The sequence below is a fragment of the Argentina silus genome, assembly GCF_951799395.1.
Source record: "Argentina silus genome assembly, chromosome: X".
NCBI classification, from domain to species: domain Eukaryota; kingdom Metazoa; phylum Chordata; class Actinopteri; order Argentiniformes; family Argentinidae; genus Argentina; species Argentina silus.
The window spans coordinates 38,534,678-38,562,269 of NC_139653.1; the positions used below are offsets into that span (position 1 = coordinate 38,534,678).

General features: G+C 42.2%; 4 protein-coding genes across 4 annotated transcripts in view; 3 read left to right on the forward strand and 1 right to left on the reverse strand.

Annotated features, from left to right (window-relative positions):
- Nucleotides 1-284: 284 nt before the first annotated feature.
- Nucleotides 285-3,668, forward strand: LOC310822378 (uncharacterized protein; the record flags this gene model as incomplete). Its single annotated transcript, XM_083694716.1, has 4 exons — nt 285-365; nt 538-595; nt 790-895; nt 2,795-3,668. The coding sequence occupies exons 1-4, from the start codon at nt 333-335 to the stop codon at nt 3,666-3,668; spliced, it is 1,071 nt and encodes a 356-aa protein (XP_083550842.1). The 5' UTR covers nt 285-332.
- A 1,094-nt stretch (nt 3,669-4,762) lies between these two features.
- On the reverse strand, nt 4,763-9,518 carry LOC310822379 (zona pellucida-like domain-containing protein 1; the record flags this gene model as incomplete). The annotated part of the gene is made up of 10 exons (XM_083694717.1): nt 4,763-4,923; nt 5,045-5,068; nt 6,708-6,807; nt 7,300-7,471; nt 7,786-7,869; nt 8,044-8,141; nt 8,317-8,389; nt 8,533-8,723; nt 8,884-9,110; nt 9,422-9,518. The coding sequence occupies 10 exons, from the start codon at nt 9,516-9,518 to the stop codon at nt 4,763-4,765; spliced, it is 1,227 nt and encodes a 408-aa protein (XP_083550843.1).
- A 7,865-nt stretch (nt 9,519-17,383) lies between these two features.
- laynb (layilin b) lies at nt 17,384-21,826 on the forward strand. Its single transcript, XM_083694512.1, has 7 exons — nt 17,384-17,555; nt 18,182-18,479; nt 18,947-19,104; nt 19,314-19,358; nt 20,001-20,087; nt 20,225-20,339; nt 20,441-21,826. The coding sequence occupies exons 1-7, from the start codon at nt 17,483-17,485 to the stop codon at nt 20,751-20,753; spliced, it is 1,089 nt and encodes a 362-aa protein (XP_083550638.1). The 5' UTR covers nt 17,384-17,482; the 3' UTR covers nt 20,754-21,826.
- A 1,412-nt stretch (nt 21,827-23,238) lies between these two features.
- The window catches only part of sik2b (salt-inducible kinase 2b), a gene marked incomplete at its 5' end in the record, with an annotated part of 29,144 nt that continues 24,790 nt past the window's right edge, over nt 23,239-27,592 (forward strand). Inside the window, 2 exons of the mRNA XM_083695809.1 lie at nt 23,239-23,379; nt 26,329-26,445. Of these exons, the coding sequence (XP_083551935.1) occupies nt 23,239-23,379; nt 26,329-26,445 (258 nt within the window). The remainder of the gene's footprint in view (nt 23,380-26,328; nt 26,446-27,592) is intronic.

Genomic DNA, 27,592 nt, shown 5'->3' on the forward strand with positions numbered 1-27,592 from the left:
TAAATAGTAAAGGATATGTTCCATATTAACTATCATTCACTCTTTTTTTCTACTGAAATGTCTTAATGTCGATAATCTCAGCCTGACACTGACCCTGTGTGAACTCCTGTGGCATCAATCCTGCCGTTAATACAGCATGACATCATAAGAGCTTCCCTAAATCGATGTTGCAAGGAGGAATGTTGAATGGTGTCGTCGAGACTCCTGTGAGCCGTGTAGTGGCTGGAGTCGTTAGTCTGTTATCTCTCTGACCCTTCCACGTGTTGTATATTAACACAGGCAAAGTTAAGGACGTCCGCTGATAAGAAGAACCCTTTATAAGCAGGGTCAGGATGAACATTCAGTCTGCAGAGCCTGGTGCACAGGTAAGAGCTGGGCTGGCCACTCTCTCACTCACTCACCTCCCACTAGATTGGTTCTAGACAAGAGAGGAGAGGAGAACTACTCATTTTCTCTTGTGTAAATGTATACATGAGCTTCATACTGTCAAAGGATTGCTGTCAAAATACTCATGCATTTCACCCTATCTCTCCACAGAGTGGAAGCATGCATTTTAAAGTTGCGATCTTGGCCTTGTCCTTCTTGACAACCACAGGTTTGTAGTCTCTTCTCGGTCACTGCATCAGCTCTCTAAGCTGATGATGTTGGTATACTGACATATGATTCCAATCATGTTGACTTATGTATTGTCTGTATCTGTGTGCTGATTGTGATTGGTATATTGTCTGCCTATTGCCTAGATGCTGTTTGTACATGTGATTTACATGCTCTCTGCCTATCTGTCTGTAGCATACCCCCTCCACCGTGACACCATTGGCAGAGAGGATTCCTGTAGTCAACATGACTTAAAAACCAATCAGGCTCATGACAAAACAGAGCTCACCAAGGATATCAAGTAAGTCTTTACCACAGGCTGAATGAAATACCTGATACAATACAGAACAGTACAGACCTCTCCATTGAGTAGATAATGCATGCTGCTACGATATACAGTTGTGGTCAGAAGTTTACATACACTTGTAAAGAACATGTATGTCATGGCAGTCTTGAGTTTCCAATCAACTCTTATTTTTCTGTGATGGATTGATTGGAGCACATACTTCTTTGTCACAACAAACATTCATGAAGTTTGGTTCTTTTATGAATTTATTATGGGTCTTCTGAAAATGTGACAAAATCTGCTGGTTCAAAAATATACATACAGCACCTTGAATTATCAATTTTGGTGATGTAGAAAGTTGTGTCAATCAAATTTGCTTTGTGGCATGGCCTCTTAACTTCTTATGAGTGATTATGTTTGACTGCAGCTGGTGACTCATTTCAGCCCATTTAAATAGGGCTCGTTTGATACACTCATTACACTAAGCCAAAAATGCTACAATGGGAAAGTCTAAGGAGCTCAGCACGGATCTGAAAAAGCGCATGCAAGGCACAGTTGTGTCACTGCCACGATCAGGAATAAAACCCAAACTATCACTTGCTGCTGAGAGAAAATTGGTCAGGATGGTCAAGAGTCAACCAAGAACCACAAAAAAGCAGGTCTGCCATGAATTAGAAGCTGCTGGAACACAGGTGTCAGTGTCCACAGTCAAGCGTGTTTTACATCGCCATGGGCTGAGAGGCTGCCGTGCAAGAAGGAAGCCGTTGCTCCAGAAGCGGCACCTTAAGGCTCAACTGAAGTTTGCTGCTGATCACATGGACAAAGAAAAGGTCTTCTGGAGGAAAGTTCTGTGGTCAGATGAAATAAAAATTGAACTATTTGGCCACAATGACCAGAAATATGTTTGGAGGAGAGAAGGTGAGGCCTTTCACCCCAAGAACACCATACCTACCGTCAAGCATGGTGGTGGTAGTATTATGCTCTGGGCCTGTTTTGCTGCCAGTGGAACTGGTGCTTTACAGAAAGTAAATGGAATAATGAAGAAGGAGGATTACCTCCAAATTCTTCAGGAAAACCTAAAATTATCAGCCAGAAGGTTGGGTGTTCTAACAGGACAATGACCCCAAACACACATCAAACATGGTAAAGGAATGGCTAAATCAGGCTAGAATTAAGGTCTTAGAATGACCTTCACAAAGTCCTGACTTAGACCCCATCGAGAACATGTGGAGTGTGCTAAAGAAACAAGTCTGTGTCAGAAAGCCAACAAATTTAGTTGAACTGCACCGATTCTGTCACGAGGAGTGGTCAAAGATTCAACCAGAAGCTTGCCAGAAGCTTGTGGATGGCTACCAAAAGCGTCTAATTGAGGTGAAAATGGCCAAGGGACATTTAACCAAATATTAGCTTTGCTGTATGTATATTTTTGACCCAGCAGATTTTGTCACATTTTCAGAAGACCCATAATAAATTCATAAAAGAACCAAACTTCATGAATGTTTTTTGTGATAAAGAAGTATGTGCTCCAATCAATCCATCACAGAAAAATAAGAGTTGTAGAAATGATTGGAAACTCAAGACTGCCATGACATACATTCTTTACAAGTGTATGTAAACTTCTGACCACAACTGTATGAGCAGTGTGTACACTGACTGTTCTGTGTGTGTGTACCAGCCTGTATAGGTTATTTGGTACCTGTCATTCATCTATTTATTTGTTTGTTTATCTATCTATCCTTTGTTTATCTGGAAGAGATAAATAATCTATTTTGGTCCAGGTAAGCAAAGGGTCAGCAAATATGAAAACAAATAGTACATACACAGGTGCCCATATGCCATAGAAGTGTGATAGACAATTTATACAGCGACAGGTCAGGAGCATTGTTTTGATTGTTTCTATTCTGTGTGTTCAAGTGTGGAGTGGAAGAGCCAGATTGATAGCAGTACCCTGTACAGCCAGCAGGGCAGCAGCAGTAACAACCCCCTGGTGAGGGAGATCAGACACAAGCTCAACCAAGAGATTGAGAGGCTGAGGACTCGTCTGCGTCAAAGGCTCACCGAGCTGAGAGAGAGGCTGTCCCCGTACCCTGACCACCCCAAGTTCCAGTCTCAGTCCCCTTCCTCTCCTCTGGCCAGCCTGAGACAGCACCTGCCCCCCCTCACCCAGCAGCTCCACACCTCCCTCACCTCCAACACCCAGGGGCTGTGTGGTCAGCTCCGCCTGTACCTGCAGGGCCTTGAGACTGCAGAGCTGCAGCAGGAGGCGGGGCCTGCTCTCTACAGAGAGGCGGTCCAGTGGATTAGCCACACCCTGGATGACAGCAGCACTAAATTGGCTGCCGTCACACAGGACTTCCAAACCAAGATCTCCAGCCTGGTCCATGAGCTCAGGGATGCTGCTGGAGAAGACGAAGGGGCGGGGCCTTGGAAGGAAGTGAGTGTTAGAGTGGAACAGGAAGTGAATGCGTTTACTCTGGAGGTGCCGCGGAGGGTAGGGGCACTTAAGGCAGAGCTTGCTACTCTCCTGGTGTCCAAACAGCCAATCATAGCGGAGATCTCGAACCATATGGAGCAGTTCTGTGAAAACGCCACCCTGCAGAATAAGATGTTCCAGGACAGGATAGGAAAGCAGGCGCTGGGGCTGGAGCAGGAGCAGCAAGGGCAGCAGGGGGAGCAGGGTCCCAGTGACTCTCCCTCTCTACAGCCCAGCGGTCAGGGGTCAATACAGGAGGACTTCTCTGCTAAACTTACCGCTCTCCTCCAGGACATTCTGCATACAGTGCAGTGAAGAGAGCACCTCATATAGGAGTTGGGTGGGTTTTCCCCTAGACACAGTTTCCCCTGATTTTTACCCACCAATGGTTAAGATTAGGATTTGGGGAGAGACAGCCAATCCTTGATCCCAGTCTGGGTGACAACTTTGCCCCACAGCCTCTCCCACACCACAGTGACATCATCATGTTCCATTGTGTGTGTGTGTGTGTGTGTGTGTGTGTGTGTGTGTGTGTGTGTGTGTGTGTGTGTGTGTGTGTGTGTGTGTGTGTGTGTGTGTGTGTGTGTGTGCGTGCGTGCGTGTGTGTGTGTGTGTGTGTGTGTGTGTGTGTGTGTGTGTGTGTGTGTGTGTGTGTGTGATGAAATTGAAGTAAATAGTGGATATTGTTACAGGTTTTTTTGTTGTCGCTTTATTGTACTGTGCTATAAAATCACAGACACTTTTACACTTTGAATTAACATTAAAATGTATTCAGTATTTTCCAAAATAATGTACAGAGCAGCAATAGGTATGTGTTTATACATGAAAATGACCTGGTAAATATAACAATCTCAGGTTAAAACTTAACAACACCTAACAGTATTGTGAAGTTTACACATTATTGATTACACAGTTTACACATTAAACACCTAACACCCATACAACATAGTAGAAAAGTCCTGTAGAAAAGTCATACTTTATCTAGGCTACAGACAGTTCTTTTTATATTTGTGAAGAATTCAAATTAATGCACCAGACACTTTAAAAGTTCCCACAGTCCAGAATATAGGTTGAAACCTGTTGATTTTGCCTGATCTTATATATCATGAGCAATGAACATAACATACTTGTTTATATTTATTCAACAGACACAATTCTATGATTATTTACATACATGGTTCAGGAATTAGCTTTTTTTCCTTCATTACCTGTAAATGATATCAGTTATCAGAAATATATTCAATTATATTAGTCTTCTATAGACAATAAACATAAATGAGACAGTGGAAGATCCCCTTTAAATTGTTTTTAGGAACCTTCAATATTTCTGGCTATAACATTGACATCACACACACTATCAGCCTGGATCTGATTGAATAGGATGAAGGTTATTGACAGATGATTGGTTATCAGTCATAGGCATGTGGCAGCCCTCCTGCCCAGTAGAACTTCTTCACGACAAACCATGTCCCCAGGACCAGCAGGGCTGCAGCCGCAGAGCCAAAGACAACACCCACCACCAGGCCCGTCGGGTTAAACCTGTCCTTGTCGGCCGGCAGGTCACCACCACCTGATGCACAGAGGGAAATTGTACACCATAGTTTGGGGTGTGCTTTAAATCACATGTGTATTCTCCCCCATAGACATATACAGAGATTTACACTTGAGTGTAGCAGTGAAACTGAACTCACCATAGGCAGCTGCAGTGGGTCTGTCTATTGGAGAGGCAACAGTGATAATGTCACTATGGTCATAATGTTCTATACAGTGTGAACAACTGTCATTTATTAATTCATTCATTCATTCATTCATTCATTCACTCATGTCTGGGTATATACAGTGCCTGGCGTAAGTAATTACTATGAGGTTAAAGAAGAGATTCTCAGCTTTTATTTGATGGTATTTGTGTATATATTGGTTTCATCATTCAGAAATGTTTGTGCATAGTCCCCCTATTTTAAGGTACCCAAAAGTAATGGGACAATTGGCTTGAGTTAGATGTTTTCCGTCCCATCATTTGAGCGGGCATAAGAGAGCTGTCAATGTCTAATGTTGATTCTAGGCTTTGCATTTGCCTTTGGAGTTTGCTATTGTTGCCTGTCAACATGAGGACCAAAGAGGTGTCAATGAAAGTAAAGGAAGCCATTATTAGGCTGAAAAATCTGAAAAAAACTAAGAGAAACATAGCCAAAACCAAAGGCTTGCCAGAATCTACAGTTTGGAACATCGTTAAAAAAGAAAAGCACTAGTGCTCAGCAATTGCTAACGGGCTGGTAGGCCAAGGAAGACTTCCACAGTGGATGACCGAAGAATGCTCAACATAATTAATATAAAAATCCAAAACAACTGTCCCACAGATCAGGAACACTCTATAGGAGGTAGACGTGAATGTGTCAGAGACTACCATCAGCAGAATATGATATACAGCTAAACTACAGATGCTTCACTACAAAGTGCAAACCGCTAGATATCCTCAAAAAGGATGGTCAGGTTACAGTTTGCTAAAAAGTACCTAAAAGCCAGCAGAGGTCTGGGAAATGGTGGATAAGAATAATATTATCATGTACCAGAGTGATTGCAAGAGGAAAGTTTGGAGAAAAAAGGATCTGCCCAAGATTTATAGTCTAACATCATCTGTGAAACATGGTGTTAGACTAACTTGTCTTAACTGACGGCAGCAGCAGAATGTATTCTGAAGTGTATAGAAACACTTGTCTGCTTGAGTACGAGCAAATGTCTCCAAATTCATGGATGGACGGTGCTTTATCGTACAGTAAGACAATGACCCAAAAAATACTGCCATAGCAACTAGTGTTTTTCAGGGCCAAAAAGTGGAAAGGTTTTGACTAGCCAAGTCAATCTTCAGATTTAAATCCAATTGAACATGCATTTAATTTCCTGATGATAAGGATCATTTTAGGCAAAAAGATCTCAAAACAAACAACAACTGAAGATGGCTGCAGTACAGGCCTGGTAGAGCATCACCAGAGATACCCAGCGTCTGGCGGGGTTAATGGGTCGCAGACTTCAGGCAATTATTGCATGCAAAGGATTGTCGACCAAATACTAAACATGAGTACTTAATTTGGACATTCAATAAATCTGTCCCATTACTTTTGGGTACCCTAAAATAGGGTGAGTATGCATACAATTGTTGTAATTTTGTAATGGTGAAACCAATATGTACACACACCATCAAATAAAATAATGAGAATCTCTACTTTAACCTCACAGTAATTGTTTGATTTTGAATCCAAACCTTTGGGGTGTAGAGCAAAAAGAAGAAACAATGTTTCACTGTCCCAGTTACGCAGGGCATTGTATGTGCATTATTCCTCTGCCACCGGGGCTTACCTTCTTGAGCGGTGAAGAGGGGTCCAATAGACAAAGTAGCTGACTCAGTGGACTCTGAACCAAACGGTGTGATGGATCTCTTCCTTCTGTTGCTGCAGGCCTGGGACATAGACAGTCTGTTAGGTAACACTTCACTCTAATGACCGGGCAACATCAAACTCTCAGAAAATGGATAAAAACATATGCATATGAAATCGATGTCCGATTTGATCTGTGGAATTTGGGCATGACTTTTGAAACAGCCTAGCAACTGAACAATGCAACCTAGCAACTCAATACAAAACATTGTTTCTAATTGGCTAACGGACAAATGGACTATGAAAAGTTCAACTCCTTCAAACTTTTTTTTAACTGCCAATAATACAAAAAAAAAACGGCCAAAACTTATGAAACGGACATGGACAGACACTGGACAGACACTGATCATCTACATTGTCCTAACCCTAACCCTAACCCTAACCCTAACCATGGGCTCAATCTGTAATTAATAGATAGCATAGTTTGCTGTAGCTGGGGCCTAACATTCCATATACCTGTGTAATGACACTGTCATTACTCATGGTAACAAAATCATATGGCATTATCTACTTACATCCAGCAGCTTCTGACATTTGCTGGGTTCACACAGCCTGAGGATGCAGTGCAGGAAGATACTAGACTTGTCCTGGTTACGGTGTTCCACAAAACGGAATGTCTCGAAGGAGAACCGGGAGTTCTTGTCGATCCCATTCTTGGAGATGGTGGTCCGCTGGTCCACAGAACACCTGGATAGGAGAGGGATAATTAATTATGTGGTTGTAGGCAACACCTCACACCTACTGCTATCATTTACTGTATGTCATAATGTGAATCTTTGTCTTGACACTAAAGCTTGTGTCTACAGTAGGCCTAAGCTCTTGGAACTACAGTAACACAAGTCTTCAGGTCCCAGGCAGGGTTGCGAATCACCTGAGTGTGGTTCATTGAACTACCTCCGTTACACACAAACATGTTTCTACATCTGAGTGTTGAGGGTAATGTTTCTACATCTGAGTGTTGAGGGTAATGAGGAGATTCCCGGAGGACGTTATTATCATACCCTGTGAAGAAGTTGTGCTGCTCACTGTTGGTCACGTTGTAAGCCGATGGAGTGGCAAAGCAGTGGTCCAGTAGCAGGTGAAAACTAGAAAATAGTGGGGACAGGTTAATATGTCATAGAAATAAACTGTAGTGTTGGCTTATCATGATGATAGTAATATGACAACATACTTGTAAACCAACAGAGCATGAATGTGGAATGATCACATGGAACCATTGATGTTCCATTGAACAACCTATAAACAGAAGAAGTTCTTACTTCCCAGTGAGGTTGATGGCCTTGACCTCCACATAGATTTTAGTCCTCAGCCCCAGCCCAGTCTCTGGCACCACCAGTGGGTAGCCATAGTCAGTGTCCTAGAGATCACATAACAACACAGGAGAGAGAGGGAGTCAGGAGAAAAATCTTATTCTGAATGGCAGGTGGTATTCATACTATTCATGTATTAAATACCAAAGATAAACTGCTGAAAAAGATCATTGACCATTCCTAGATGTCTGTTCTACATGAGGAATAGAAACCTGCACTTACGTTGTACACACTCATACGGAGGGTGTCGATGAACGTCCCGTTATTATCACTGGTGGCCACCGAGACTGAAGACCTGAGATGGAGAAATGGAGAGATGGAGAGAAAAGAGATGAAGGAGGGGAGAAAGAGAACATGTCATGGGTTAGTTACTGATAAGTAGATAATAAGAAATTATCCTAGACATGACCATTCTGTTATTAAATGAGTGGCACTCACGCAACTATCTGAGTGTTGTTGAGCAGGTACTCCAGCGGGTAGCGACAGGAGAAGTGGTAGTAGAGGTCAGTAGAGTAGCTGATGACACCCACAGAGGAGCTGGGTGTGTCGATGTACCCTGTGATGATCACTGACTGGACACTGGAGAATAAGTTGAACGCGCTAGAGGAATCAGGAACCTCGTCCACTATCTAGGAATCAACATGTGGATACAATCAGCACACCGAGAGCAATTACTGTTGGGGAAGCTGATGGAGGCAGTAATGTTTGATACCATTCCTCATTCCATTGCATGCATTGCAATGAGCCCTTATAGTCCACTCTCATCCTAGTACACTCCCGGTCTCTCACCTGTAGTGACTGTCGACAGGGGTTTTCCTGGCTGTGATTGACAGGCAACTGATAGCGTATGACAGGCGGGTCCACGCTGTTGTCGATGCTGCCCTGGCATTGAGTCTTGTTGTGCTCCCCGTTCAGCGCCAGACCAGTGGGTTCAAAGCCCGCCCACTGGGCAGTACATAGGTTGACCTCCAGAGTGATCATACTGGTACCACAGTCCACTGTCAGGTCTGTGTTGTCTGGAGGAGAGAAAATAAGAGAGCAGAAGAGAGGAGAGGAGAGGAGAGGAGAGGAGAGGAGAGGAGAGGAGAGGAGAGGAGAGGAGAGGAGAGGAGAGGAGAGGAGAGAGAAAATAGCTAACATTTGTTTTCCATGAAGGGATTTGCAACAGGCAGTGAAATACATATAGAAACATAGCCACTACCCTCCCAGCAAAATATTTAAACGTAATCCAACCAACAACAATCCACAACAAAATGTGCTTGTTGAAGTAGCAGCAGCAGAGTTACTGGTAGCTGAGGCGTTAAGAGCTTGATCAGGCATGACGTACCTGGGATCCTCTCATGCTGGGAGGTACAGTTGTAGGTGACCGAAAGAGCCAACTGGAGGACTAGAGCTACCACAGAGAGGAGCAGGGAGAACATCATAACTACTGGAGGGAGAGAAGAAGAGACTGACACATTCAGAAAACATACAGATAATGAGATAATGCATATTATTCATAAAGAGTGGATGATAATGCTGTTATGGTTCAGAGTGTTTTGATCTTGTACATGTATCACATGTATCATAACTGTGACATTTTTCCATTTTAGTCTGACTATTCAAAGCTAAAGCATGCGAGCTGAGTGTGAAGGGTTCTTACCTGGTTGGTACCTTAGCAGGTGTTCCTGTCTGAGAAGGGTGGTGGGATGTACCTTATATAGTGTTTGATCCCGCTTTGACATCTAATATCATAGGGGTGTGTCACACACACACACACACACACACACAGAGAGAACACCTCAGCCTCTGCAGGAAATTCACCTCATTGCCAGAATGATTCATCAAACCAGCAGCAGGTGGATTGACTGTGTCAGTGGGTTTGATATAGATCCCCCAGGTTAACCTGTATTGACTGTGTCAGTGGGTTTGATATAGATCCCCCAGGTTAACCTGTATTGGCTGTTTCAGGTTAACTATAGCTATTTCAGGTTTCTCTGCAACAAATAGGTGATTTATGGAGCATTGTTGTTGTCTGCCAGGGAACATAAACTATATTTGTGTTAAATGGCAACCCATTAGATAATTTTAAACATCTAACTTAAAATATGTATTTCCTATACATTAACCAATGTTGGCTGCAGAGGGCAATATTCTAAACTGATTTGGTGAATGAAGATACGTTGAGTGATTATACAGGGCAAAATAGACTATTCCACAATTATAGCTGTAATCAAGAGTCGGCAATTAGATGACAGAGAAAATACTGCAAATTAACACTGCAACTCAACCATGTATCATTACAAAAGCTTGCTTGAGACATGGGTGTGTCTATTATATTTTCAGATACATTGATATCATCGCACAAAACCTATTCATCCAAACACCAAAGAATTCCCAGTGTGACCTTTTCCATCTCTTATCAAACTATCTAAAACATTATACATCTACAGTAGACAAATGCATTTCTAGATGTATAATGTTGTGGAGTCATGTCTTGAGAATTAAACTATGAATGCTTGGTCATGTGATCCGACCCGCCATGAGCGATGAAACACACAGATCCTTAAAATAACCTTTGTTCATTCTCCTTGCATGTCTTCTATTGTGCTATGAGAACTGCTGTGCAGTGAACCTTCGCTATAGGCTACAACTTCTGCGGTTCACCTGTGTATACCTTTTATTGTTCCAAGTGAAATATAGAATGGGACAGGCAGGTATGTTTTGCCAAAAGCCCCCTGGTGTGAGAAGACATTTGTTACTGTATCTTGGGATGCGTCAATCTCTCCTTAGTTCTCTCATACACACACACACACACACACACACACACAAACACACAAACACACATAGGAGATTCACGTTCTTCTGTGGTCTAATCACAATCTCAGATTCCACTAATCGCTGGCTGCAGGGAGCACTCAGGAAGAATAATTGCAGATTACTTAAAACTCTGTAGGGCTATTGCTCTGTCACCTAGCATTTTTTAGTTCAGCCGCGCTGAGATTTGCCTAGTTTACGCTACACCTGTCAGGTAGTTAACCGTGATTGCTCTGTCAAATCAATCAGGCATTTAACTGATTCGCAGGAGACGGGATTAGTGTCACTATTGACAACAAGTCTAATATGCATGCATGAAATAAATATTTTTTCTGTTCCACTGGTTGTTGACTTCCTCTTCCACGCAATCATCAACAAACATTATATACTTTGAATAATCTACTTATTTCTTATGAACAAAACATTGAAACAACAATGTTAGACGTCAGCTCAAATTGGTTCTTAAAATAGATCATTGACTAATTATGGGTATAGCCTCATACTGTAGTCTGTAGTTTGCCACTCTCGCCACAATTTACCTACTGTAATTCACTACTTGACCAAGTTATTTTTATTGACAGGTGGCCCACACACTTATTTCCAATTGAGTAATTATCCTATCATCTCTCCCAAAACCATCGATTTACCTGATTTAAGCTGACACGCAATTTCACTGACCCCTTGTAGAAGGTGAGGTGACTTTTGCAGTACATTACATGACAGAAAATTGCATGCATTGCTACAATGCATGCAGGAAATCAGTCCCGTCTCGTTCAGGTTGAAATTTAAAACTCTACTGATCACGTTTAAGCAGCTGTGAGTTTAAATTCTGTACATGTGTCTTTGTTGGGTTTAGATGGCATGACTATGCTAAGCTAGCTGGTATGGAAAAGAACACAACAGCAAACAAAAGAACAGAACAGGGGTGAGTTTTCTGAGAGTCAACGAGAGTCGCAAGATTGAGGCTCACACAGTTTTTAGAGTGAGGACCAGTGGATCCCCACAGTTACTTCTCTCCAAGACTACATGAAGCAGCATGTGCCTTAATTGTGGGAGGCACTTTTCATGGCCAGTCAAGAAGATAGATAGATAGATAAAATAGACATCTGAAACATTATATACAGTAAGAACAGTCCAGTAACATTTAACATCCCCCAGCCTGACTATGATCACCCCAATCGAGCCAGCCGGAGGAGGAGTTGTACAGTCTTATTGTGGCAAGCAGAAAAGATCTCCTATAGCGCCTTAGTGCAACATGGTTATAATAGTCTGTTGCTAAAGGAGCTTCTCTGCTCTGCCACAGTGTCATGTAGGGGATGGGAGGGACTGTCCATGATGGCCAAGGGTTTGGTCCTCATCCTCCTATTGGCCATCTCCTCCATAGTCTCCAGGGTGACACTGAGAACAAAACCAGCTTTCCTTCCTTGATGCTGCCCCCTCAGCATACCACTGCGTACAGCACTGTGCTGGCCATCACTGACTGGTAGAACATGTTCAGCAGAGTCCTGCACACGCCCAAGGACCTGAGCCTCCTCAGGAAACAAAGCCGGCTCTGGACCCTCTTGTACAGGACATCTGTGTTACCAGTCCAGTCCAGTTTATTGTCCAGGTGCACCCCAGGTACTTGTAGCTCTGGACCACCTCTACATCCTCTCCCTGGATGGAAACAGGAGACAGGGGGTCCCTAGTCCTCCTAAAGTCCACCACCATCTCCTTTGTCTTGTTGATATTGAGTAGCACTCCACTCAACAAAACTGTCCACCAGTCCTTTGTACTCGATCTCCTGGCCTCCACTAACACATCCCACAATAGCAGAATCATCCGGGAACTTCTGCAGATGGCAAGTATTTGTGTTGTGCCTGAAGTCCGAGGTATATTGGTTATATGGTTATTTTGGTTCAATTTCAATGTCGGTTTTAACAAACAGTATAAAAACTACTAACTAAAAAAGACAGAGCTGCTGAAACAGGCAGCCAGCTCTACCGGCTCCAAGTACAGTTTACGAATATACAGTATATGAAGAATGTTTTCTTGACACGTGTACGTGAATCAGGAAAAGTCCTATATGCTGCAATGTGTAGACTGTGCCAAGATATAAATCATGGCGGTATTTGAGAGCTCTATTGATTGAACATATACAAGGTTCATATGTATATTCAGATGATGGTTGTGTTTTGTGGTGATTAGTAGAAGATAATTCATTTGATGTTTTATTGAGTATTTCAATACTCAATGTCGCCATGCTTTCAAGCCCGACAGGTATAATTGGACTTCATTATACAATTTGAGACTGAAGTCAAACAAGCCCAATGTTTAGCACAAATCCATCATTTATCTCGATGCGTGATTTACGTGAAAGTTATGAGCATGGCCGTAAAGGTGAAGCATGTAGTTTAACACTTTGCTGCACTGAAAATTAGAAAATGTACATGCTACAACATCAAAAAGTCACAAATACAAATACTTCTAATACAATAAGTATTAGAAGAGGAAGCATTTTGTCTTCTTTTAGCTCTATACTCCAACAGTTACTGTTACTACAAAGTTATAGTAGAGATTAACAGACTTAATTCAATGCTTCCTTTTTTCAGATTGGTTTCACCATTTAGAAACACTTTTATACATAGTTCCCCTATTTCAGGGAACCAGTCAGGTGTTTGTGGTTAGTCAGGTGTGTTCTGTCACATAATTTGTGCGGCATAAGAGATCTGTTAATGTATAGTATTGATTCTAGCCTTTACGTTTTCCTTTGGAGTCTGCTATTGGTGTCTGCCAACATGAAGACCAAAGAGTTGTCAATGCAAGTCAAGGAAGCCATTATTGGGCTAAGAAAGAAATTATCATAGCCAAAACCTTAGACTTGCCAACAACAACAGTTTATAAAATCACTCAAAAGAAGAAAAACACTGGTGAGCTTAGCAATCGCAAACGGCCTGGTAGGCCAAGGAAGACTACAGTGGATGACCGAATAATGCTCACTATAATTAAGAAAAACCCCAAAACAACTGTCCCACACATCAGGAACACTCTCCAAGAGGTAGGCGTGAATGTGTCAGACTATCATCCGCAGAAGACTTCACCAGCAGAACTACAGAGGCTACACTGCAAAGTGTAAACCACTAGTTAGCTACAGAAACCGGATGGCTAGATTACAGTTTGCTAAAAAGTACCTAAATGAGCCTGCAAAGTTGTAATGTGTAATGTAACGTGTAACGTGTAATGTAATGAATTCTGAAGTGTACAGAAACATCTTTAAGCATTTCATTTGCTGAAGTGGGAATTTACGAAAAAAAGATCTCAAAACAAACAACAACTGAAGATGGCTATACTCCAGGTCTGGCAGAGCATCACCAGAGAATATACCCAACGTCTGGTGGGGTCAATGGGTCGCAATCTTCAGACAGTTATTGCATTCAAAGGATTGTCGACCAAATACTAAACATGACTGCTTTATTTGGACATGATATGATTTTTCCAATACTTTTAGAGCCCTGAAAGAAGAGAATCTCTACTTTGACCCATTATTAATTGCTTGATTTCAAATGCAACCTGTTGGAGTATAGAGCTAAATGAAAACAAAATGCTTCCTCTTTCCAGTGCTTATGGAGGGGACTGTATGTGCATATTCTTGTAAACAAACAAAACATAAAAAAGGTAAAGGCCAATGCTCGTCCTCAACACCAGATGTTAGCGATTTGTGTGAATAAAAACAGTGCTCTTCACTGAACGTTCTTCATCATGTGGTCTCATTCCTTGATCGCTACTAATTTATCATGACCATTTAGCACTACTTTAAAGCTAAAATCTACATAATTAGCCTTTAACAATTGTTACTCTCTTGCAGCTTTGAGTCTGGGTTATCAAGAGAAATTAAGTACTACTTAAGCTACGAAGCTTTCAGGAAACTGACCCCAGAGCAGAACAGATCATACCTATCTTACTCTATAAATGTAGATAAATGAGGCAGAGGTATGAGAAAGGACTCAGAGCGTGTAACACAGTGCTAAACCTTGTGTGAACTGTGTACTTCACTATAAAGGAGGTCATATACTGAGAAGAGCGCCATCGTCCCAACTGTCAGGGTTAGCAACGACCTACGTGCGAGGTAACACCCATTGTGTCTCTCGAACAGATCCTGTCTCAGCCAGCAACAATAGTGGCTGATATCTGATGACAGAGGCAGCAATAACCAAGGGCAATCAGTTCTGTTTAAGATGCTGATTTAATTTGGAAAGAAGATACACTGGGAATGGCTCTGGAGATGTGACCGTACTTTGTGGAGACACACAGAGGTGAGAGATGACACTGTTATCTACTGTATGTATCTGCAGAGTGTACAGATTGATGAGTCCTCTGGGCCTGAGCAGACATCCCCCCTGCATCATGCAAACAGCTAATTATCCCCTTCTTCTCTTCCTGTCAGAACTCATGTATGACACACTCCAGCTACAGGTACGGCTACTTTACAGAGAGGCCATTGTCTGCATTGGCAGGCGTGTAGAGGTGAGTCCTTTACAAACCGTCATGTGTCTTCAAAATATATTTTTTTCTGATGAATGAGAAGAATGCTGTGAGAGAAGCTGTGTTCTGTTGCGCTTGTCCTCTGCTGGTCAAGTGTATGTAGGCATCAGATGTTGTGTTTTCTACCAAAGGATGAAAAGTGACTCTTATCATTAGGTATCTCTGTAAATTAACGATAACAAATGAAATCCAATCTTTCTGTCTCAAAAGACCCTGCTTAGCAGGCGACATAGTTTTCATTGGCAATGAAAGTAATTGAAAGCCACTGAAATACTGTTGTCACTGAAGATTTGAAAACAACAGCCAATAATTTTCTTCGGCTATAGTAAGTAAGTGGATCCGCTCCTCAGATCCAGTCCATGGCATGACCTGAGTTTGCAACCACAGTCTGTCGTGCATAACGCCATGACCATGAGACGTGCTCATGTGCCTAATAAATAGGCGTGACAGAGAGCAGCATTCCAGGAAGAGGAACAGTGTGTCTGTATGGCTCAGGGCCAGCCAGCAGGACAACACTGCTACACAGAAACTAGGCTCACATTGCCAGACTCCGTACAGACTTCACACACAAACAGACTCTGTAGTGGAAAACAGCCCGGCCTCTCTCTAGCCTGTCCTGTCTCCAGATCTGGGTGTGTTTTAGCCAGTTCCTCATACTATAGTCACAGAAGTTGGCTAAAGCTCACACAGATCTGTCCGATGCTGATGAGCAACTGTGATAGCTCTATGAGTTGATGACTCGTGTGGTCTTGCAGCTCTATTTAGACCTATGAAAGAATACGGAGTCTGTCTTTTGGCCACGTGCATGAGATTACTTGTTCTCTAGTGATTACAGATGTTAACTTGTATGAGTTTAGAGGCTGATGGTTTGCTGTATATATAGAGCTGTAGAACATACAATTGTAATTTCTTCTGTGTGTATTTGTAATGGCCACACTGCAACAGTGACTATGTAGATTTGTATTAAAAAACATTTTTACAATTTGAATCCATCTATTTTCCTCCTGGAGAGGGGAAACTAGTGCAAATGCCTGGAAAACAAACGAGAGAGATGAACAGGAAATATGGTGTTGAAAAAAGCCAATTGCCTTTCCTCTCCGTGGCTTCCTGTCCGAGGCCAAGGCTGTGTGTGTGTGTGTGTGTGTGTGTGTGTGTGTGTGTGTGTGTGTGTGTGTGTGTGTGTACATGCTCCATCCAGCCCTGAACTGACAAACTGGCTCACCGAAATCCTGGCTCAGAAAGCCAACCTATTGACTTTGAAGGGATAGTTCACCCAAATTACATCCATCAAAATCTGTCATGCTCAAATCATTTTAAAGTAATTTAAAGATAATTCATCCTCCGATAATTCATAGATGATTTGGGCATTACATTTTAAACATGATAACTTAAGGTCCATTGACTTGCATTGGGTTTTGGTAAAAAAAAAAAAAAAAAGAAAAGAAAATGCTACCAATTAGCTGTTAGTTACAATGCGAAGATTAACTGAACCAAAATGTTGATTGATGTTTGTCCTTGTCCATGTCCGTGTCCGTGTCCGTGTCCGTGTCCGTGTCCGTGTCCGTGTGCGTGCGTGCATGTGGGTGCAAGTCTGTAGAATCACATGAACTTTAGTCTTGTTTAGTATGTAGGCTACCACATAAAGAGCCCATTCATTCCATTAATCTCTTCCATTGCTATCTAGTAAATGTGACTTTGATTATTGTGTGGGTAGGGGTATGCCTAATGTCATTATGCTTTCATCCGGGGTGCATGGATTTACAAAATGTGATTTAACTCAGAGTATAAGTTATTTTCAAAACAAAGTAGTACAGTATTGCTTCTTTGTTATCTTAAATCAGAGCCCTTCTCTCCAGCCAGTGGTTTTCTAACCAACTCGGTCGTAGCACTAGCTTCCAACACTGCGACCTACTTCTGATTGGATAGTCTGCCTTATGTCCCCCTCCCGTGGATTCCACGACAGCCACGGGCGTGAGTTAGAAGTTGTTTATCAATCTCAACAAGTTTTATCACGACAGCAAATAGATTAAAATGTTTGAATTTACACGACCGCGTGAGTGAGAATGTAGAGATGGATTTTATGAAACTGCTCGGGACTGTTCTCGCTTTCTCCTTCCACCCAGCCTCCGCATCCAAACTCAATGGTGAGTGCAAAGAGAGAGCTATTATGGATCGTTGTAATAAGAACAAATAAAGTAGGCTAGTAATGAAAAGTAAAATTAAGATGAACCAAAGGTTACTGTTCTAATGAGTATTGCACTTCGTGAAAGAAAGTACCACATGCCTGCTTATTTGGATAAAGAAAAACTGGATTTGTATGGTTCTAAAAGACACATCAGTCCTAAACGTTTGACCATATTGCTTATGGTCTGTTTTTATAATTAGTTGGACCAGACACTTTGTAAGGGCGATTTCTCCCAATATGTTATTGGCGCAGTGTTTAGACTCTGTGGAACCAACTATACTGAAAATAAATGTGCTACATTTGATGCATAATCATAACGTTTCTATATATATACACACACACACACACACACACACACACACACACACACACACACCGTTATGCAATACTTACTGCAGAATAACAGATAACGGCAATCATCACCATCAGATCTTGCCCTATATCATTTCATATCTGACATGTTGTCCGGTTATCTCACATTGTATCAACACAAAACACCTTTCTCGAAGTGTTATTATCACATATAACTAAGCATTATGATTTGCCAGAATATTCATCTTTCCTTGTTTGTGACTGCACGTGAAGGCCAGCGGATCTGTCGGCGCGGCACCGAGCGGCCGTGCTACAAGATTTTCTACTACCAGGACAGCCGCCGCCGGGCGACTTACGAGGAATCGCAGACGACCTGTCGGAACGACGACGGGGAGCTGCTTAGTATCGAGACGGAAAACGAGCAGCAGCTGATAGAGCGGTTCATCCAGCAGCTGCAAGCCAGTGATGGGGATTTTTGGATCGGGCTGCGCCGAAACCAACATCGCAGGGTGACGACCGCAGGCTGTCCCTCACAGTACAATTGGCTGGATGGAAGCAAGGCCAAGTTCAGGTCCTGATCAGGATTACTTTGTGTTTGATTGTAAATCAACTATTATATGTTAACATTTATAGCACACTTAAACCACATGAAAATATAGCCCACTGGATGGTGTGAGAACCCCTTGTGCCAGGGAAGGAATTGTACTGGTGCCAATGTATCTATAAGTGTGTCAATCTCCCCCTTGCTCAGACAGAATCTCAATGAGTCTGGGGTGGGTTTCCTTAGAGCTTTGTAGTATAAGATCACCTTTATGCCAATGTTGTCTATATTTTGGATTACAAAGCTTTTTTGAAACTCACCCTTGATATGTTGATGTGGCTATGTGAACAGTTTATCAGGCAAATGTTTGTTTTCAGAAGCATGCTTATTGAATATAATAAGAATTCATTATCAGAAATGTCCATATTGCATATGGGTGGAATGTGTGTTAATTATTGAAGCAGAATGTGTGTTGACCTCTGTAACGGCCACTGTAGGAACTGGCATTGGGACGAGCCATCGTGTGGGGCTGAGATGTGTGTGGTTCTATACCACCAGCCCTCGGCCCCTGCAGACCAGGGGGGGCGCTTCATGTTCCAGTGGAATGATGACAACTGCCTCAACAAGAACAACTTCATCTGCAAGTACTCAGAGGGTGAGCTACTAGGCCATCAGTGTACCTGTAGTGGCCTTTGTATAACATGGACGGATAAAAGCATCATGTTTCAGATACTTTAACCATTTCATCTCTACAGCAGCTTGACACTGTGTATTGTATGGTTTTGAACCATACAGAAACAACTGATGATACTTTTAAGGCACGTCCAATTTCAGCTGACCACTGAATCTTTCCCACCTTTTCAGAAAAAGTACCAGTGTTCACTGAGACAGGAAAATCCATATATACAGGTAAACACATTCTCAGTCTCTAGGTACAGGGTAGTGAGTGATTGAGTGTATACAGAACTGCAGTACAGTTGGTTGGTTCAAAACTGGACTTTGTTGAAGTCATATCTATGGCTCAGTAATTAGTAGTTTAAAGTAAGTTAAGATTTCAATAAATTAGGTAATTTATTGAAATAAAAGTAGTGTAATTGGTGAGCTATTTATAAACAATGTTTGACATTGAGATTTATATTCTAAGGTCGGTATGGGTAATTGGGATGAGCCATTTGTTGATACTTGGACTAGGAGGAGTTTAAAGCATGTCATGGCATCACTATTCTTTATCTCTGAAGTGTATGTATGAAGGAGGACATCTTGTGGTAAAATGTAATCTCTTTCCTGGATTGTTGAGGGCATGCATGCCAAAATACAGTACAGTTGGAGGTTAGTGAGGATGTTTGGAATGTCTGGTATGTGTCTGATGTTGGTCTGATCGGCATACCAATCTGCACCCTGGTCATAACTGCCTTGTCAACTCGTTGACTTGTTAAATCACTATCTCCTGTATGAAGAGGAATTATGATGATTATTTAGCTGACAATTGACTGGTAATACGATACCTTTAGATATATCAAGGAGGAATGATAATAATCTCATATTTTCTAGTTACTCCAACAATATCTTCAAAGCCAAATCTCCCATCAGTTACAGAACGTGATGAGAAGACTGAAACAGGGCTGTCTGAAACATCAGGTAAAAACAGCTTCATCTCTTTCACATTTGATGCTGGATAATCACAGTACAGTACGTCTCCAATAAAATTAAGAAAAAGTCATTTCTGTTACGTTTTACTCAAATAAATGCTTAAGCCTTGTGTTATATCCCCACAGTATCTCTGTCAGACAATGGTCTGTATGTTTCCTACATCCTCTTTGCCACCATCCCTGTTCTAGTCATGCTACTTGTGGCCACGGGGGTCTTCTGCTGTAAACGGTTGGCTGGAAGGTAATGGCTGGTATAATTGCTACTTTTGAATAATCATGGAAACCTGCTACCTGCGGTTGATTGAGTTGGGAGCTATGTCTTGTGTGTGTGTCAATATGCAGGAGGAAGACTGAAACAGACAGCTGCACCAGACAAGACCAGTGGATGTCAGAGGCTTGCCCTATCCAGGGGCCCTACGCCTTCAGTGACATCACCAAGCTCCCAGAGCCTGTTCTGGACCGGTTTCCAGAGGTCATGAGGACGTCCATTTGCGCCACGTCGTCTCTCGACATTCCATGTGACGACTATGAGAATGTGTCGAGCCAGGACACAGAGAGTGGCTTTGTAACCAATGACATCTATGAAACCTGCAGGGGTCAGAGTCGCCATGCTCGCAGTGAGACAGGCTGGGTGGAGAATGAGATCTATGGATGATAATGTTGCTGCCTGCCCGAATGTCTTTGAGTCTCAGTGCCAATGCCAGTTACCTGGTGATAATGTTTCTGCCTCTGCGTCTCAGTACTCCTCTATTCCACTGGCCTATCTAAACACCTGACTCTTAATAGTCTCCATTCACCACTCATATCTCTTGCTTTTGGGTAGTAGTCCAATGAGCTAAAGCCTAGGCTAGTTATCCAAATCACCTCTGTTTCAATAGTATCACATGAAGTGAGAGGCAGGACAGGTGCAGACTTGCTTTGAAATGGGGCGATAATGGACCTGACACCCCTGGGCAGATCCTGTGGGCTATCACCATGGAAGTGTCTTGCCCCTTCCTGTATCTAAGCCTACAAAGTCCATCCTATGATGTCAACCCTGTGTGAGACTTCCTGTCTGGAAGCTGATGTCAGAGAACAGGACAATATCCAGGAAACTATGATGACAGACTGTTGACCCCTATAAACCTGTAGTGGCCTGGTGGTTTCTCCTGCCTGCCCAGCCTGGGACTGTTGGTGCTACCAATGATGTTTACTAACAGTCTCTGGCCTCAAACCTGGGTCATCTGTGCACTTTGCCCACTGAGCTAAAGCCTAGCCTGGTTTCAAAACCAGTCAGTCACAAACATGTGGGAACAGGCAGTACAGGCAGCAGTCAGGTTAGTATGGCTTCATGGCTGTACTCATGTCCTGCTTGAGTTGCAGTGTGTAGCATTGTTTCTTTGCATATACCCGTTGTGTGTATTCATCAAAATATCATGAGCAGATCAAAAACATATGTACTGTTAACATGGTAGATTGAATTGGGCTCGCAGAGTGGAGCAAAAACAGCATTTGGAGGAGAAGGCAGCAGAGTGTTCCTGGAGGATGTGAGACAGGAAATGCCTAAAGCACATCTGGAGCTCTCACGTCACAGCCAGGAAGTCTAGTAGTGACTGCAGGAGGCCTGCAGGCGGTGCTGCTGTGCTCTGTCTACATTTCTGTCACTGGAGTGTAACAAAACATGTACTTGCTGGACCTGTATATGGGTAAAATAATATAGCACTGTTCTGGTTTTCAAATAAATACCATTGTCATGTCATGGCTGTGTTTGTTTCCCCCAATTGCACCTGTATTGCATTCAAGCAAACCACTGAAAAATAGTTGGTATACTCATACTCTGTACAGTAATACAGTATTATAAAGCAAACTTTATTAGTATTAGTATTTCAGACATGTTTTTTTATTTCAGTACGTTTTACCAGCAGATGGTGCTGTTCCATAAAATCAGCTAATCCATAGGCCCAGCTCAAATACACTAAAATAGAAAGTAATGGTATTTGTTATGTAATTCCTTGATGTGCATATTGTCTTTGTTAAACGACTGTAGTTGATCCATTCCATTTCCATACAGTTCTTGTTAGACTGGAGTATTGCATTCTCAAAAACTGTAGCAGTACATCTACTTATAGACTCAGACCATAGACAAGACCCATCATGCAAATGAATGTGCTCTTGAAGGCATGCAATTTTGCTCACGTAGGCTATGAATTCTCAAACTGTACTCCCAAATGCATTCAGTAGTTCTTCTATCTGCCTTCCACCCCAGGGAGGATACTCATAGCACAATGTATACTCTAACCAAAATTACAGGGAGAGATCGTGAAATTCATTAACATGCAACAATAGACTTGTTAGTCAGGTTAACTGATGTTCTGAGAGCAGGTTAGTCAAGCATCTCACACACTGTAATGCCTAACTCACCAAAACCTTGTTTAAATGCAACAGGCAAGGTTTGCAATCAAGTCGTGCATGCATTATAATTTATTTATTAAGCTTTGCTTAGGTTCTCAGATCTCCTCTTAATGCTAAGCTGCTATACAACTGTGAACACATCTGTCAATACAATATGCAGTCCTTTACCCGCATAAATACACATAAATAATGTCCCTGCGCTTTGACTCAGAGAAACAAAAGCTTTTAGAATCTAAGCACCTGCGGGCCCAACTTCAAAGTTACCTATGCACCCAGGGCGGGTGAGCAAACAGATTTCAGAATAGCAATGTTACCGGTTGACGTAAGAGATGGTTCTGTCGCCTTGGAAACCAATTGGCACTGAAGTGTGGAACGGCTTCAGAGCCCCGCCCCCTGTACAAATACCCCCCTTGGCTCTGACGTCAATGCACGTCAACCAGAGAACATGATGCCTCCTGCAAGTCAACTCGTGTACTCTAGCTAATAGAGTAGCTTGCTAACTGAAATATTATAGCTCTATTGTATTGGGGAACGTGGCGTGACAGCCCGTGGCACTTGTAAATGTCCTATTTCGCACCGTTAGCCTGAAGGGCTGTCAACTTCCAAGCTGGCTGTGCGACCGAGAATTCTACTCTGTCTATTTTTAATAGACACATTTTTAGAGGGCGGTTTGTTTTCGTCGCCTTGTTATCTGTAGGCTCAGTGGCCAGCCCGTGGCTACCTCCTCTCCACAAGCCATCAAGAACAGCATGGTCATGGCTGCTGACAGCCTTCAGAAACCGATGCTTCGGGGTCCGGTCCGAGTGGGCTTCTACGATATCGAACGCACTTTAGGCAAGGGCAATTTCGCCGTTGTGAAGCTGGCGAGGCATCGCATTACCAAGACCGAGGTGAGTCGGCTAGCTAGTACTAGTACTAGGAAAGTTAGCTAGCTAGCTAAGTGTGAGATTCTTGCAAAGGTGTCCACTAACTATGTATTTTATCCAGCTAATAAACTCCGCGTGTCAGCTTCTATATCTTGCACACTTGCTTACTCTATAAAGTAATTATTTCTACATTTGACATTGAAATACTTTGCCTATTCTTCCTCCCGTTCTTGAATGGTCCTAAGTCACATTTTATTCACTGACCCCTGGAATTACACAACATTGACCAGTGAAATTGGAGGTCACTGGTTTTTAGATGCAACTCTGTGAGGTTGACACATACAGTATGTTACAATGCTTGAGCCAACAGTCATCCCTACTCACCCATGGTAGCTCAGGCCTACCTGTCATTGTAATAGGTCCTGCCCATTGCAGGCGTCAAACACAATAACTAGCCACAGGAAGTGAATGTAAGTGTGATTTAGTAAGCAAACCAGCCCAAATTCTGGTGTAAACAAGCTAGTGGATACTGAAGAGACAGTATCTAGGGCATGCTGCATAGGTCTGTGGTTACATAACTATAATAATGTGATGGTGTTGCTGCTTGGACAATCAGCGTGTGTACTGTACACGCTGTAATTGAAAAGCAAAGCCGGGCCGGGACCCCTTGTTCTCTACAGAGACATGGTATTATGACATGCCACTGTTCTGGAGTTTCTACTTCTCTCTTGCAGCCAAACAGAGTTGTCCAGGCCTAACAATATAGGTCAGAGAGCTGGGGTCTTGTAATGTCACACTCTTTTATTGTATGATAACAGTGACTGTTATTTTAGAAGTGAATGTGTTTGTGTAGTAAAGTACATTTTGAAGGACATTTGTTTGGGTTTAATGAAAAGCAAGGGCATCAGCATTGCCTTGAACAGTACCAGCTACGATGAGCCTCCATCGTGATCACACAGGCAACCAGACATAATGACTCAGTGACTGGTGTCAGTGTAGAGTTTGTTCTGGTTCCTGACAAAGGAGGAGGGGGGGGGGTCCATTTCTCCTCATCAGCTCTGAGCCCACAGCTCTCAAAGGATCAAGATGAACATAAATAAAGAATCAGTTGTCTTTTGTCAGAAACAGTAACTCTGAGTCCTGTTCTTGTGTTGAATGTGTTCTACTCTAATGGCACCATGTCAGATAAGCAGACAGGTCACCCAGCGGACAGTTCAACCACCAACACACTAGCTGCTAGTCTTTGTGTTCAAACTGGCAAGGGATATAGCTAGGCTTAGGTATAATGTAATACCACCTTCCATTGGTCCATACTGATTAGTCTACATGAGGTCACAGCCTGTCCAGCTGCTAATGATACAGGGTAGGACTACTGATCTTAGCCATGACAACCTGGGGTAGTCCATGAAGTTGAGCAGATATTGTTACTCTCATTTCCTCTAATGTATCTTCAGATTTCATTTTAGTACTTGATTGCCCCAGGGCCTCTCCTTACCTGACCCAATGGTCGTTAGCTAGCCTTTGTGTGTGTTTGTGTTTTTTTGTATGTTCCTACTGCTAATGAAGATGGAGCCGTAGTGTTTCTAATCAAGCTTAGAATTAGTTAAGTCAGATGAGGGTGGCGTTGTGATTACAGAGCGACTGGAGCTTGTCTAGTTGTTTACTCTCTGCTGGCCTCACAGGGGTTTGAAGCTCTTCTAGTCTCAGTGATGAAAAGTTGTTTACGAGAGGGTGACGTGGATATTGCATGTTATGAACACTGTTAATCAAGTCAACTAAACTGGCCACCAGTGTCTCAGCTTCTGCTTGTGTTTGTCTTAAGCTACCTCTCACCCAGTTGAGGATAGTATCAAAAAGTTGTTTATGGTGGCCTCCAGCCAACAGTATTTAGTCTAGTGCAGAGGGGAGCATCTTAGAAGCAGACTACAGCTGTTTTAGCAAGGCTTTGTCTGTGGTGTGTTGGAAAGCAAGTTATTGTACTATGGAGTTATAGGTCTACTGCATAGATACTTTTTTTTTTCTCTTTTTTTTTTTTTTAAAGGTAATTTTTTTGAGTGAGGCAGTCCCACTCTTGTATTTTTCATTTTGATTGGATAGAGATAGAGTAGAGAGACAGCGTGCACTGTAGGCTGTGGTGCTAGACCACTGGACCACCCCAGGCCACACTCCATAGATAGTAAATATGATATAATATATATATACAGCAAGAGTGCATACGCAAAAGTGAATTTAAATGAACTTATTTTTTCCAGGGCTTTTTTTGCACTGATTTTTGTGGCCAATTTTAGACGTTTCCAGGGCACTGTCACTCTAGGATGAAAAGCTCTTGTTGTATGGTTTGAAGATGTAGCTATGAAAGGCCTAATATCTCACAAAACACTTGATCATCCGTTGTTGATGATTACTTTTAATAAGTTCCTGATTCATTGTTATTGGCATTTTTTTTTTGCCCTCATCATTATAGTTTCGGGTGCATTTCATGAACTTTCCAGGGCATTTGAATTCCCAGGCCATCCCTTAATTTCCTACCCTATTACGCAATAATCCCTGGAAATATAGGAAAAGCAGCCTTTTATTATTTTCTTGCTCATTAGACTGTAAGAGAATCTGTTGACAGCTGTCTGTTTGTCCAGATTTTGTATCACTTATGCAAACCTATTTCTTGTGTAGGTGACCAATGTGTTGGGCACGTCATTGTATAACTGATCTACAACCTACATGTTTATGTTGTGTTTCCTGCGGGTGGCTATTGGTCAATGATTTATTTAGTAAGGATAGAGTAACTATTGTTGTTAAAGGCAAAAGTGAAAGCATTATTATGTTCCTTCGTTTTGGGGGGGTTTTGGGGGGTTTTAGCACATTTTGACACATAAATGTGAGTCGGTTTTGAGAATGCAATCCAGCGCCACCTTGTTCCAAAATCCTGGGGAGAACCCTGATTTATACCTATAACGTCTGTTGTGTCTCTTTCAGGTGGCTATTAAGATCATTGATAAGAGCCAGCTGGATGCTGTGAACCTGGAGAAGATCTACAGGGAAGTCCAGATCATGAAGATGCTGGACCATCCACACATCATCAAACTGTACCAGGTAAACCTCGCTAACATCATTGTCTTAAGACCGATGGCGCCATTCCTATGCGACGCTTTGAGCCTCAACCAATCTGTCTAGTAGGATGTGGAACCAATCTGAAGTTCTGAAGAATCCGCCATAAATTAGATCTTAATTTGTGATATTCATGCACCCTCCAATTACTTTCTATGGGACTGCTATGTATTCTCATACACAGCTCCTACCTCCCTCCACCAGCCTGGACTAAATGCACTTTAAAATAGTCCATATTTATGTAGCCCGTATTTAGTTTTTAGTATTTAATGCTATAATCGCACTGTCTGCCTTACCTTTTCACACCTCACCTAACTGCAAAGACATTTACAACTGCACCTCGCCTGTATAAAATGCTGCTAATGTTGTATGTTGTATGTGTATGTTATGTGTGATACCCCTATGTCTGTATGCTACTTGGAACCTGAATTTCCCCCTGGGATAAATAAAGTTTCTATCTATCTATCATCTATCTATTTATGTTACAAAACCATGATAACGTGATATAAATCGTTAGTTACTGTTGTTTGAAGTCACTTTTAGAAGCATTTATATGCACTGTTAAGTTTGCACAGCTGCGGGTAAAGCACCCGTTTTGTTTCATGTGAAGTTATTGTTTTCATTTACGAATAGTCTACACATTCACAAAACCAAGGTAACGACATGACTGCACATTTTATCTTGGCTACTTTTGCACCCGTTTCATTTCATGTGAATTGTGACTGACTCAGTTGGCTGGCTCACTGAACAATCTATGCTAGTTTCTGGAACATTTTCATACTAAATAAATGCTGCACCTTTGCCAGTCTCAAGGTCATGTAAATCAGACATTCGCTGGAGAAAAATGTAAACATGATTAACAGAGTTATTGTTTTCAATTACGAATAGTCTACACATTTACAAACCTAGGTAACGATATGACTGCACATTTTATCTTGGCTAATTTTGATCTATCCCATGAGCGTCTTCTAGATTCAGATCAGTGCAAACGCGAGACGTAGCATGATGATTATGATGACTTTATTGAATCTGTTTGGACATTTGTGTCATACAGCATGTCATTACATAATCAAAGAGGATTATAGTAAGACACACAACAACAACTTACACAGCATTATAGACTTCCATCACC

Coding starts and splice junctions, on each gene's coding strand:
- laynb (XM_083694512.1), top strand. CDS start 17,483: ATGGATTTTATGAAACTGCTCGGGACTGTTCTCGCTTTCTCCTTCCAC. Junction 19,359..20,000: donor AGGAAAATCCATATATACAG/GTAAACACATTC, acceptor CATATTTTCTAG/TTACTCCAACAATATCTTCA. Junction 20,088..20,224: donor AGGGCTGTCTGAAACATCAG/GTAAAAACAGCT, acceptor ATATCCCCACAG/TATCTCTGTCAGACAATGGT.